General features: G+C 39.1%; 1 protein-coding gene across 1 annotated transcript in view; it reads left to right on the forward strand.

Moving 5' to 3' along the window:
• Positions 1–14,412, forward strand: part of MAST2 (microtubule associated serine/threonine kinase 2) — a 138,868-nt gene that overhangs the window by 116,968 nt on the left and 7,488 nt on the right. The window contains exons 18-28 of the mRNA XM_081010241.1: positions 1,215–1,353; positions 2,087–2,219; positions 2,820–2,985; positions 3,223–3,324; positions 3,709–3,831; positions 5,283–5,392; positions 7,119–7,270; positions 8,691–8,977; positions 9,963–10,178; positions 11,941–12,167; positions 13,405–13,527. Of these exons, the coding sequence (XP_080866367.1) occupies positions 1,215–1,353; positions 2,087–2,219; positions 2,820–2,985; positions 3,223–3,324; positions 3,709–3,831; positions 5,283–5,392; positions 7,119–7,270; positions 8,691–8,977; positions 9,963–10,178; positions 11,941–12,167; positions 13,405–13,527 (1,778 nt within the window). The remainder of the gene's footprint in view (positions 1–1,214; positions 1,354–2,086; positions 2,220–2,819; positions 2,986–3,222; positions 3,325–3,708; positions 3,832–5,282; positions 5,393–7,118; positions 7,271–8,690; positions 8,978–9,962; positions 10,179–11,940; positions 12,168–13,404; positions 13,528–14,412) is intronic.

Here is a 14,412-nt window from a genome sequence, read left to right on the forward strand (position 1 = left end):
GTCCCTTTACCTTAATAACTATAGTAATATCTATACAGAAATAAGTGTAATGACGCTTGGCAGAGTCTGTCACTTGAGGAATAATTAAAATTAGTCAAATATCTGCAATCGGTGTCTCCTTATTTCTTAGGTTTGCAGTTTTTGTAGTGTTCTAAAATTCCAAGTTGTGCAACATCCAGGAGGGGGTTTTACCCAACTAACCACATTTAATTTGAGAGTACTCACATGACAGCTCCCACTCATGCCTTTAAAACCCACAAGTGCACTCAAAGTGGAGCACTATCCAGACACTTTAGCTAGTGCAGAGAGAGGTTCTCACCCCTTCATAGACTGGGTTCCTAGGAGCATACAATGCCAGTCTTCTGTTGTCTGTATAAGTTTTCTTTTTTGGGAAGGTCAAAATTTTTACTTGCACAACTCTTGGTGGATTGGACCCCAGCATTCTTAGCAGAGGTTCATGTCTCTTTTTGATGAACCAGAAGTATCCTCATTGCTTTTTTGTGTGTAAAGTGAGAACAGGAAAGCTACTGCAAATCTGTTGCTCCGTTTCTGTGCTGCTCCTTGTCCTTGGAGACTTGCAAAAGCCAGTGTTTTTTGTTTTGTTTTTAAGCACTGCAAGGTCTGTCATATTTTACCCAACAAGCACAGCTATTGTGGCTGGTGGTGCCATGAGCACTACAGATCAGTCCTCCTCCTGTGCTTTCACTGTTGTGTATTACTATTTTGAAAAGTCTTTAGAAGCTAAGCCTGACATAGGATACCCATTGCTGTGGAGAGTGCTCACCTAAATGTAAATACATACACTGCTACCTTCTCTCTAGCAGCAATACACTACTGTTTTTCTTTCACCCCTTTTCTTCTTTTGTGTACTCACGGGAACTGCTCCTCAGTAGTACACATTCATACTGGCAAAAGGGTCACAAGACCAAGGCTTCAGACCATTATGCCAGAGGCAGTGTATTGGAGCAAATCTTAGCCAGTATAAAGGAGGATATTATTAAAATGTTGCACTGGCATATTGCCGTCTTGTACTCATAGCCACCTACCTGAGAATAAACCTCATTGAACTCAGTAGAACTTATTTCTGAATAGATGTGTATCAGATTTTGCTATAACGTTGCGTTCATCAGATCTGGCTGACAGACAGTGACTTGACACAAATGTTTCTCATCTTTTTATGCTTTTTTTTTTTTTTTTTTTACCATGTGTCTTAGGAGGTGATTGTGCAACTCTCTTGAAGAATATTGGAGCTTTACCTGTTGATATGGCAAGAATGTATTTTGCAGAAACTGTTCTGGCACTGGAATATCTCCACAATTATGGCATCGTCCACCGTGACCTAAAGCCTGACAAGTACGCTTTTAGCTTCTCATGTTTGGACCTGTAGTCGCAGCTGTCCATGCTAAAAATAGTTATAGGAACGATGTGTGCCATTTCCCCCCCCCCTGCAAGGGCAAGTTTTTATTTTAATGTTCTTGTTACTGAGCTCTTTCTTTACAGATGTCATTCTGTGCTTTTATTGGTGAAATATATTTGAAATATATTTAGGCAATTCATGATTGCCTAAATTTGAAGTGAGAGTTAGATTTTAAATATAACGATTTGCGGGGTCCCATTGTCCCTGTGCAGTGAGAAGTGCCTATACTTTAATAGCTGCTAAAAATGCAGACAGGGCACAACTTTATAGCAGATATCTTGGCTCAAACTTTAATTTTAAATGTTGGTGTACAAAGTTGCTCAGAACTGAATCAGTAAGACATTAAAATGTTGCTGATCACTTTCATGCCCAGCGAAAGATACTCATGCTGATCTTTACAGTCCTGTGTAGCCTGAAAGTCATCACATTGAGATCATTACGAGAGGCCCTGGTCAGTGTTTCCTCACTTAAGAGCGTGCCTTCATTGTGGAAAAGAGTATATCTGTAGAATTCTCTGCCTGTGGAAGTTTGCCTGTATAGTATGCGGCAGTCAAGACTCTAAATTACGGACCTTTAATCAAGTGTTTTGGTAGATCATAAATAGTATAACATTGTATAAAACTTTAGTTTGCTTTACTTTTCAGTAACACTTACCTATTTTTGCTTCAGTCTTCTCATAACATCGATGGGTCACATCAAGCTGACAGACTTTGGCCTCTCTAAAATTGGCTTAATGAGCTTGACAACCAACCTATATGAAGGACACATTGAGAAAGATGCCAGAGAATTCTTGGATAAGCAGGTACTTTGAAGTTTTCTTTTTGAAACATCTATAAATAACTGCACATGCTGTTCTTTAAGGAAGCCAGTAGCAAGTATGTGCCCTGCAGGTTTTGTGACACGTATCTCTTTGATCCACAGGTGGTATAATAAAATCCATATTTATTAAAGATCCCTAAGTATAGGGCAGTTACAGATACAGTTCCATTTGGACTGCAAAGCTACATTCATGCTGATGACCCTTGTGTACATCTTCAAACATTTGAAAGTTAAAATTCCTTATATAATTTGTTCAAAGCCGTGGCACTATTGGACTTCTTAATGAAATAAAACAGGAATAAGAGTTGTCTTCATGGATGCATTTTATTTATGAAGAAAGCTTCAACTATAAACGGACAAAAGTTTTGTTTTTAAAATCTTCTGAACCGTCTCAGGATAATTGCAGTAACTTTGTAACTCCTAATTGGCTCTGGTGTGGGGTTTTAAGTTTTCTAATATGAAGTTACATTCTCTGGGATGTTTCCAGTAGGAAAGATAATCTTCATTCCCTGAGCTATGTGGAACAACAGTGATTTTGAATGCAATAGCTCATTTATCTCCCCTCCCCCTGCTTCTTGTTCAGGTGTGTGGGACTCCAGAATACATTGCTCCAGAAGTGATCTTGCGGCAGGGTTATGGAAAGCCTGTGGATTGGTGGGCCATGGGAGTAATCTTGTATGAGTTTCTAGTTGGCTGCGTTCCTTTTTTTGGCGACACACCGGAAGAATTATTTGGACAAGTTATCCATGGTATGTGTCCTACCTTTATAAGCAAAAAGTGTTGTCTCCCTGTATTTGGTGAATGGCTCCAAGTCTTCTTATTTGGCTCAGGAGGTGTTGGGAAGTTCCACTGACCCTTTAGGAATAGCTTTTGTAGAGCACAGAGAGCTGCATCTTTGCAGGGGGCAGGGAAGGCAATAAAAGTCTCATTCCCCGGGCAGAATACTGCATTTTTCTATTCTAATCCTATCAAACTAATTTATATAGATGAAATTGCTTGGCCAGAAGGAGATGATGCTTTACCACTAGATGCGCAGGACCTCATCGGTAAACTTCTGCGACAAAATCCTATGGAAAGGCTGGGAACAGGTACAAACTCATTTTTATCAAAACGGTTGTGGGAAACTCTGAAATACAACCCCCAAACCTGCTAATTGCAAGGGGGGAGTATGGTGACCATGCAGTTAACCTTCTCAGTGATCTGCTGTTTCCGCAGCCTTTGGCAGAATGGCCATTAAAAGTGTATAAGGTTCTGCAGCAGAAATATGTCCTTACAAATGGGGAGCAAGAGCTGAATGGTGCAATTTCCCCCCCATTCCCTGACTTGTTCCCATCATAGCAATTGGGTCTTGCAGTTGAGCTCTACTTTGTTCTAACAGTAGACTGATGTTTAAACATTTTTCGAAGGGTAGACTTACTGGCTTCATTTACTATGACATGGTTTAAGAATTCCTAACAATGTTGTAATTTCAGGGAGTGCTTTTGAGGTGAAGCAACACAGATTCTTCAAGGATTTGGACTGGAATGGATTGCTCCGACAAAAGGCAGAATTTATTCCACAGTTAGAATCGGAAGATGACACAAGCTACTTTGACAGTAAGGGGAAAAAGTTGACTGTTAACTGTAGATGATTTTCAGTATTATTGTTAATATTGTGTATTAAGATGTGCACGTAAGTAGCTTGCAAACCTGTTAATGAAAGGGAGTTATGAGCATATTTTGAGCTTTCAGATAAAACCCATTCAACCTTCTGATTCAGAAATCACACACTCATACAGCCTCATACTGCATTGCGCCTTGCAAAAAATGTCATTCTGGGATCCCAATGTAATGTTCAGAAGTCTGAGTATATTAAGGTTCTTCTGCATTGTGCAGATAAACTCATGATAAGCTTTTAGCTGGATTGGATTTGAAAGTAAAACTTTGTGCATTGTAAGTTGGTGTTATATGAGGAAATGAAGTAGTAACAGGGAGAATGCTATAAAATAGGCAAGGCCACTAAGAATGATCTGTTGCACATACTGATCTATAAGGTTTGCACTAAACTACTCATAGTAATATAAAGGACAATTTGTAGACTATTGTAGAGAGAGCTTCGAATTTGAGAAAGCTGACAAAAGGCCTTGAGAAGTCTACCTTACCCAGATACAGGTTTTCTTTTAAGCTAAGCCTCCCAGATAGGAATTGTCATTTCTGTCTCCTATACAGCATGCAGCTGGTGTTGAGGCCAACTATAATCAATATGTACCTGAAAAGGTGGATTTTATTTACTTCTGCAGCACAGCATATGCATCAAGCAGCTCAATTAAGTATTTTGGTTTGTTGTTTTGAGATGTCAGTTTCAAAATTAGAATTTAAAATTAGGCTAATTGTCATTCTGTCTTGTTAGCCCATTGCTCCTTATATGCAATGATTAAGTTCCATCATGGCTATGAAAACTACCAATTACAATTGAATTGGTTTCTGCTAAGAAAAGTTCTCACTTTTCGGTCCCACCGTTCTGTTGTCAAGATGCGTTGAGTATATTTATTGTCTCAGCTACTTGAGGATGTGAATATTAGTGCAGCTAACAGACAATCTGTTGTTTATTCTGCAAGTGTGACAGAGGTATAACAGTAAAAGTAGCTTCAGTTGCTCTTGCTGTAGCAAAACTATATTAAAAGTAATTTGAATGTTCACAGCCAGGCTAACAGGATTTCTACAACCATGATGTTAATAATTGAAACTCCGCCTTTTTATTGTAGTCATGGTGGACTGTCAGGAGAACTGCTTGAATCTTTGGTTTTAAAAGTTTGAAAGAGCTGTACTTTTGTAATTCGTTTTGATAACTTTGTGTACCTTATGGTCAGGAGAAATGAAAATTTGATGGTGAAAGAAAAAAATGACTACTATCTAAGAATCAAGCCAAATTATATTCCACTTGTATAATTTGTAAATCTCAGGAAAGTCCCTGATCTCAAGTAGGATATTTATTTGTAAATCCCAAGAGTGCCAACTGTTCCTTGCCTGTTGAATACATGACCTCAATTTTGTGATCTCGTTTGCAGCTCGCACCGAGCGATATCAGCATTTAGATTCTGAGGAAGAGGATGACACGAATGACGATGATCATGTGGAACTTAGGCAGTTTTCCTCATGTTCACCAAGGTTTAGCAAGGTATATATTTTTAATAAATAGATGGGATTTGAACTCTGTTGTGGTCAAAATAGTACGAACAGCTGTATGATCTCTATAACTTACATGGAAGCTAGGCTGTTTAGGAGGTACAGTGGTACCTTGGTTCTCAAACTTAATCTGTTCCAGAAATCCGTTCCAAAATCAAAGCGTTTCTAAACCAAGGTGCACTTTCCCATATAAAGTAATGCAAAATGGATTAATCTGTTCCAGTCTTTTAAAAACAACCCCTAAAACAGCAATTTAACATGAATTTTACTATCTAATGAAACCATTGATCCATAAAATGAAAGCAATAAACAATGTACTGTAGTCACGCAATCAATCAATCAATCAATCAATCAGTAGCTGAACTGGGTTCCACACAGTCACAAAAACAAAAACAAAAGAGCCGTAAAAACAAAAACTCAAAATAAATAGCAAAAACAGATAGAAAGAGTAACACTCAAAACGGAATCGTGGCGCTCAAAAAGGAGTACATTCGGCTTCTGAAAAAAGTTCGCAAACTGGAACACTTACTTCCGGGTTTGCAGTTCTAGCTTCCAAGTTGTTTGAATACCAAGGTGTTTGAGAACCAAGGTACCACTGTAATTACTTACCTGTACAAGAGATGCCCATTTGTAAATGGACTCTGGGCCCAACAGAGTTCTGTGCTGTGATTGATGGGATTGAATTAACCAAAGAGCAACATACCGTCTCTGTCAACCTTTGTGGGGGTAGGAACTTGTTAGAGATGACACACATAAGCAGGCCTGTTTTGGGAATTATTTCAGTAGAAGAATATAAAAGACGTTAGGAGGAAATTGAAAATTCGTAGCAGGATTTTCAGAAAAGATCCTAGAACATGATGGTTGCTTAATAATTAGCAATACTAATAGGCATGAGCAGAATGCCTGTGCCTTATGTCCTGCTCAAGGAGCTCTCTAGAAAAATCCAAATGGATTTTGACATTTGACTTTTGAACCAGAATACTCAGTGATGAGGCACAAAATGAGGTACAGATGCAGTATTTGGGGGGACACGGTGCAAAACTGAGCTGATGTAGCCACGCCTGTGTCTTGAGCTCTGAAAAATAATACAGCATTCATCTTGTGGGTGGCATGAAAGGCTCATTATAGTTTGAAAATGTTGTCTGACAATTCATCCAGATAATTTATTAATAGCTATCCTGTTGATGTTGTGAATTTTTAATAATGTTGTTTTCATCAGTCTCATATGCAAATCAGGTTCTCAGTTGAGTTCAGTCTTATAAACACAGATTTCTCTCTCTCTCTCTCCTGTTAACTGTTCAATGATTTAAAATGTCATTGTAAAGCAGTTGTTGAGGCATGATTGACTAAGCAAATTAGTCAGTAGGGTGTAGGATTTTTTTTTTTTTTTAAATCTCTCTTGGTTAAGCTTGTACTACAGAATTTCTAGAAATAGATTTTCTCTGGGGTTGGAAATCTTAACACCCTCACCATTAATTAAACTGGTGAAGCTTTGTTTTCCAAAACCTCTGTTGCAAGCATAGAACTTAAAAGCACTTTACAGAAATAACAGCAATTTGTGGGCACCTACATCTTTTTGTTGGCTTCAGCAGATAATTAAAGGACATTGCCAATTCCATCTTTTCAGTTTAAAAATTGGAATTCTGAAATATCCTGCGATTTAAAGAGTCTATCAGTGACCGTTGTCATTCTGATATACAATTTGATTGTACCTATAGGTGTACAGCAGTATGGAACGTCTTTCCATCCATGAAGAGAGGAAAACGCCGCCACCTACCAAGCGTAGCCTGAGTGAGGAAAAAGATGACAGACTAGAAAGCCTTGGCCTGAAGTGTCGAGACCGCAGCTGGGTGATTGGGTCTCCTGAAATGTGAGCGTAACAAATGCTAGGTGTCCTTTACTTTTTCTCCCTGCCTCTGGATTAAAATAATGTTTGTGGGGGCAAAGAAGCAGAGTGTGAGCAGATAAACTTAATTATATGCTAATATTCCATGAAGCGTTGCCAGACTTTTATCACAACAAATATAATGCAACGAATTTTACTATTAAGCAAAAAAGTATTTTGTGAGGGGTCTTAATCAACACAGTGCTCCCCAGATGTTGTGAGCCACAGCTCGTCTTTTCTCTGACAATTGACTGTGGTGGCTCAGGCTAATGGAAATTGTACTCCATAGCATCTGAATGACAGACACCATGTTGGCTACCTTTTGTCTGAAAGGGATGCTCACTTGAACATCCAAATAAATACCAGTGTAGAGGTTTTTACAGTCATGTATTTAAAGAAACGTATTGGTACTTTTGATTATGCTGAATACCAATGTTCCCTTCTAATACACGTCTAAATATTGGACTTGGTAGCTTAATATTTCAAGCTGCAATTCTGTATATTCTGCTTAAATCTCAGTGATAGTGGAAAACAATATGCAGTTTCAGTAAAGATTGTTTTTAAACTGTTCTCCAAAAAACTGTTCTATCAAAATAAAATGCCTTCACTCAACTACCAAAATGCTTAATTTGGCTGAAAGGAATGATTTCTTAAAAAGTAAGAGTGGGGAGGAAATCATATATACAGCTATTGTGGCCATTAATCATGCCTTCCCCTTTTTGATACTAAATGGAAAAACAGTAGTTTATGACTTGTACTCAATGCAAATAATTGCTTCACTTGGATCTTTCATTGGTAGTGCTGTGTAGCATAGTGTCAAAGAGTATGAGGAATTAGCTGGTATGTTCCTGCTTCAAAATGTGACTTTTAGGCAAGTGAAACCATCTCCTAGCCTTACTGAGGTAATGGAATATAGAGTACAACCCTCAAATCGTGCTATATCAATTCTGCTGTGATTGGTGTACAAAATTTCAGTATAAAAGGTTTTAGATTTCTGAAAGCTTTATTTCCTAAATATAAAACCCACTTATACTTTGGTTTTGGTGTACTGAAAAATAGAAAGAAATGCAACCACAGCTACCTATATTGATAGGGAGCGTGGGTTGTATGAGATTAAAAGTTTTGATAAATTGCTCAACATATTTGTGAAATTTGTGGCTTTTCAGTCTTTTCAAATCATCTAATTTCAGTTCTGTCTTGACTGAAATACCATCACTTTGATTAACAAATCATAGCACCAAATTATCTTGCCTTTTTTATAAGCATGTCAAAGTTTGCTCCAACTAGATCATTCTTGACTTTTGCTTTATTATGCTTGTATATCATTAACAGTAGCTGCATCTTGAAATCACCAACTTCCTGAAAAATAAATTGTCTGGGGTTTGTTCTGTTCTCTTCCCCCCAGACTGCGTAAACATCTCTCAGTGTCTGAATCCTCTCACACAGAGAGTGACTCCAGCCCACCTCTGACTGTCCGCCGACGATGCTCTGGGCTTCTAGACATGCCCCGCTTTGCCATTTCAGCTGAGGAAGAAGGTAAAAAGAAACAGCTGGATGGGACACAGCCACGGGAAAGCCACCCTCTTCCAATTCCAGAACAACCTGTGGAGCGAGAACTACAACTGGATGATGAGGATGGGTTAAAAACACCCTCTTCAACTGTCAGTAATATGAGCAGCTCAACACTGACAGGTATGTGCCTTTCAAGATGGAAGCATTGTCTCTGCTAGGTGCACTAAGCTTATTGTTATCTGGGCAGGCCATTCTAAACATCTCCCTACACAATATGGGGTAGAAAGATTTTGCCTCCTGGATGCTTCTGTGCTGTTAGGCATCTATACATAGGTGTCATATTGAACAGGGAGTATGTGCATACATGTCACATAGATCTGAACAGTGTGGGTGATACCACACACACAGTCTGGAGATCAACAATGCAATTTGGCACTACATGCACTGGATTTTACATTAATAAACCATATTCAGATGTTAACCCACACATAGATGTCCAGTGATCTCTCTGAGGTGATATAGATAGACCTGGGTGGCAGGGAGTTGCAGTCTTGCTAACCTGTCGCAGGTAAGGAGTTTGTTTCTCAAGAAGCTTGTTACTCAAGTTGGCACAGTTCCACAGGGCCAACAGCTGGCTTCACTTTGGAACCATAAAAAAGCTGGACTGCTTTTTTGTCGGGTCCACGTTAAAATATCAAAAGCTATCTCATAATGCCTTCTATAATACAGAGCATCTTGTTTAGAAGTGGCAAACAAACAGGTTGTGGTCTTTGTTCCCAACTTTTGTTGGTAGACTAACTGGTCTTCTTTTTTCATCATGTTGTTTGGATCTTTAATACCACCCCTCCCCCCAAAAAATCTCAAAAAAATATGCTACTTCCAACACAGTAGCAGAGTTAGCTTTATTCAGGGTGTTTGGGGTGAAGTTTCTTTGGCTTAATTATGTGTTTTTGTAGCAGAAGGAAAACATGGTAATTTTGTTGAGATTATAACACCCCTAGTTAAATGCATCTATAAATAAGGCTTCAGGGCTTGGGTTTGCTTCTGAGGAAAGTTCACTGTCGGGCTGTGTGTAAACATGACTTTGATTTCATATACGTGCCTGCAGGGGAACAGACTGTTAGAAATTCCCTATGGTTCTAATCTATTTTAATTGATACTGTAGCTGGAAGCACTACAGACTTCTCTGATCAGTGCACTCGCAGTAATAGCAACGAGGGCCCAGAGTTTACTACTCCTAAAGCCACAAGTGACTTGGCAGTGCGGCGAGCCCGACATAGGCTACTCTCTGGGGAGTCTGGGGAAAAACGGACCACACGTCCTGTTAATAAAGTGATTAAGTCAGCATCGGCCACAGCCCTCTCTCTCCTAATTCCTTCAGGTAAGATACGGAAAGAGTATTATTTGGGTGACTTGCTTAAAACCAGAGGACTTTTAAGCACTTGAAGTAATACCTTTATATATTTCAAGTTGGGCCAAGATTCATTTAAAGTCATGTTGTTCTGGTGGTGAAGATGCACTGATTTGCCATTTATAACACAATTATATATCAAGGACAGCAATTTATTTGTCAGCTTTTTAACTACATCTGCCATAAGCTATTTTAGTATAGTTTCTTAAAATGCAGCTTCTTTTGTTTGTAGATGTTTATGGAGCAGCATGTTAAAATTGCAAGCATGAGAAAAATGTAGGTGTCTTGTAGCTGTGCAGGCATCTACCGACATTACTGCATTTCAAGAATTTCGTGAACAGCTGAGATGGTGCAAAAAATAATAATGCTGCAGTGGATCAAGTTACTAAGTTCATTTGAACCATAGAAATAGAAATCTAACCTCAATGTGGCAGCAATATGGCCCTAGGCAGCTATTTGCATATAACCCTCTCCTGACGGCTCATTCTTAAGGAGCTGTGCACTGCTCCCGGCAGGTCATTAGCTCTAACATTCATTGAAAGAACAAGCTGTGGGTGAATTCACTACTTAAGTCAACAGAATGAGTTTCAGATGGGTAAAATTCGCTGTCCGGGGTTTCCCTTTTTCTCATTGCCTGCCATAGACAGTATTGGTTCATTTCTATGGTCAAGTTCAGCATTTTATGTCCAGAAGTGAGTCAACGTGGGCCAATATTTCCCATTTACTTAACCATGACCATCTGCTGTTTGCTCCCATTGTCTGGTATACTAGACAGTGTGGTTAAACAGTGAATAGGGAATATGGCAATTCAGTTCACAGCCCGTGGCTGTGGATGAATATCCTTTATGAAGTTGCTTAATCCCACATCATCTTATGGTATTAAATGCCTTATTTATGGGCAGTGTGCGAAAGTGCTTCTTTTTAATGTCCTGACTCTTGATTCAAGTGGCCATCAGTTTCATTTCATGTTCCTAGGGTCTGTCTGTTTATATGAAACATTTCTCCATACCATTCATATTTTTCTAAACTTCTGTCATGCCCTCTGTAATTTTTCCAAACTAAACAGCCAAAGCACTTCAGGCTTTCTTCATGGGGAAGGTGCTCCAACTTCTTGATCATGTTAAGCCTGTCAAAGCACTCCTTTTGAGACAGGTGATTTTATAGAAGAAGAAAAACCCATAGCTTCAGATCTGAAATCAGAATATTTTTTAGGACATGCTTACAGGTCAGTTACAGAATAAGAGAATAACTTGGCTAGGTTAGCGGTGACAAGTAATGCACAATCCTGATACAGTGGTACCTCGGGTTACATACGCTTCAGGTTACAGACTCCGCTAACCCAGAAATATTACCTCGGGTTAAGAACTTTGCTTCAGGATGAGAACAGAAATTGTGCAGCAGTGGCGAAGCAGCAGCAGGAGGCCCCATTAGCTAAAGTGGTGCTTCAGGTTAAGAACAGTTTCAGGTTAAGAACGGACCTCTGGAACAAATTAAGTATTTAATCCGAGGTACCACTGTATTCCATTTCTCTGATGTTGATTTTTAAAACATATTTTCAGTGGCCAAGAAAAGAGGAATCAAGTGTCACTAGGCTTTTTCAAATGCAAGTGCTATAATTCTACAAGTGTTACAAATCAAGATATTTGATTCCGCTTTCATAATTTAATGCACATTGTATTTTTTTATGAAAACCAGGCTTTCTAATTTTCAGTCCTTCTTTATTTTCATGTAGAGCACCATACGTGTTCTCCATTGGCTAGTCCAATGTCACCTCATTCTCTCTCCTCCAATCCATCTTCAAGAGACTCATCTCCAAGTCGGGACTTTTCTCCTGCTGTCATGAATCCCAAACCACCAATCATCATCCACCGAGCTGGGAAGAAATACGGCTTCACACTTCGTGCTATTAGAGTCTACATGGGGAACAGTGATGTCTACACAGTGCAACACATGGTCTGGGTACGTTCGTCTCAGTCATGATATGACTCGCTTATAGCCTAATTTGGAAAGAACCTTTAATTAACTGGGCCCAATAAACCCCCCTGTTTTTCCTTGGTTCTTCCCAGAATCAATGCAGAAATGGTGTCTCTCTTCTACAGAAATATATTGGGTGGGGGGTGGGAAGCTCTCTATCAGAGTTGTAACCCCTGGGTTAATTACATTTAATTCCTTCTGAGCTGTGTTGACAATGATGGTCTGCTTCGGATCATCTCCTTCCCTTAGGATTTTTCACACATCTGCCTGAAGTTGATTACATGTCTTAAAGCATCACTGTCTTCTCACTGAATTGACTAGGGATTTGGAATTCAGTTCAGCTGTGAATTATACAAGGGGCTTGCTGTGTGTGCTTGCTGTTTCTCCTTCACCCGTATTCTCAGACAGCCTGTCTTGTATACGTGTTCTCTTTTTGAAGTTTATATGTGATTGTTTGCCAGAGCCATTCCCCACAAAGAATGTTTCTCAGTTTTAATTGCATGATGCTCACAGGTTAAAAAGAAAAAAAGAAATGAGAGGGGAAAGAGTGCCCCAATTTCCCTATAGACATCACTTAAGGTTTCCTCATCAAAATGGTGATTATTGTTTGAATCTAATTATCAGTGATACAATAATAATATGGAATAGAATAATTGCTTTTGTAAATCTGCTTCTGATCCTTATTCTGCTTGACCTTGACAAGGACTGCATTATGTAGAAGACTTAGCTGTCATAAGGCACAGGATCACATGCCACAAATTGAACACGTCATCATTTGGGTTGTTTGTTTTCATGGTTGCAATTGATTGTTTACCCATCTTGACTCATAAATATTCATAACTATTTGTATTGGGAGAGAAATTATTAGTAACTTAGAGATGAGTAGCAGAACCACACCACATGCCATGCAGCTATAAGGCCCCAGGTGCAGTCCCTGACACCTCCAGTTAGGTAGATAAGCTGAGAAACACCTCTGCCTGAGACCCCAGAGAATGTAAGCTAGATAGACGAGTGGGCTAGATGAGCCAGCGGTCTGACTTGGTATGAGGCAGTTCATTTATATCTTCACAAAGCTCCAAATGAAAAACTTGGTAGTGAGCATAGCATCGCCTTATAGCATATAGTGCATGGAAATTCTGAGACTGGTTTGTATGTAGAGTTGAGGGCAAATAACATGAACAGATGATTTGTTGAAATTGATGTATTGTCTCTATATTGTCAGCATGTAGAAGAAGGTGGTCCTGCAAGTGAGGCTGGTCTGAGAGAAGGGGACTTGATAACCCATGTGAATGGAGAGCCTGTACATGGACTGGTTCATACTGAAGTGGTGGAGTTGGTCTTGAAGGTAAAGATGGAGGATACACACATGCTGTGCGACAAGTGCAATGTGCATAAACATAAATACTTAATAAAAATGGGATGCTTACCCCAAGGAGGTTCTCCTGGAGTATCCTTTTGTGTCATTTTGGTGTCTGACAGATACCCTTTATTTCCCCAGACTTTCGTTTGCTTTATCTTGCTGATGATTTTAGTCTACGTTGCTTTTATATGTTGCTCTTAGTATGCTGTTCACTAGTTTTAATTATTTTATTTGTATTTTAATTACTATGTTGTACACTGTCCTGAAGATTGGTTCCGAGAGGCAGGGTAAAAGTTTCAAGGAGTCTTGCGTTGTTAAGGCTTCTGCAATACAGAGCCTAGCGTATTGTACTAGAAAAATAGAGGCATATGAACCAAAACCATTAATAGCAGCATTACTAAAACATGAATCCTTTTTCACCGTAAGGAACATGCTATTTGAATTATTCTTCTAATTTTTAAGCTGCAAAACACTATTTTCTCATATTGCTCTCATCATAGATTGAAAACAGTACTTTTTGAAGCATTTTGCTCTGATTTGTCTTAAGGCTTTTCCACATGGTAAATGTGAAATGATTTCTTTGATTTGGAAGGTCCAAATGCTTCTCTTCAGGGTAGTGCTTCTGATTCGTTTTCCTAACATTCAGACAGCAATATATTGTTGCTGGTGAAAAGGTTTATCTAGCTAGCATAGCAGGTGCACTTTGGAGTGCTTTCTGGAATACAATTTCACAAGTAGATTAGTGCCTGTGACACCACAGAAGTTGCAAGCCTTCCTATGCTATGGAGCAGCAGTGCAGTTGAGTTGACAAAGAAGGAACTTACATGAGAAATGCAAAGAGCAAATGCACTTTGAACCTGTTGCCTGAAT

This window comes from Podarcis pityusensis, assembly GCF_964106645.2.
Source record: "Podarcis pityusensis genome assembly, chromosome: 6".
NCBI classification, from domain to species: domain Eukaryota; kingdom Metazoa; phylum Chordata; class Lepidosauria; order Squamata; family Lacertidae; genus Podarcis; species Podarcis pityusensis.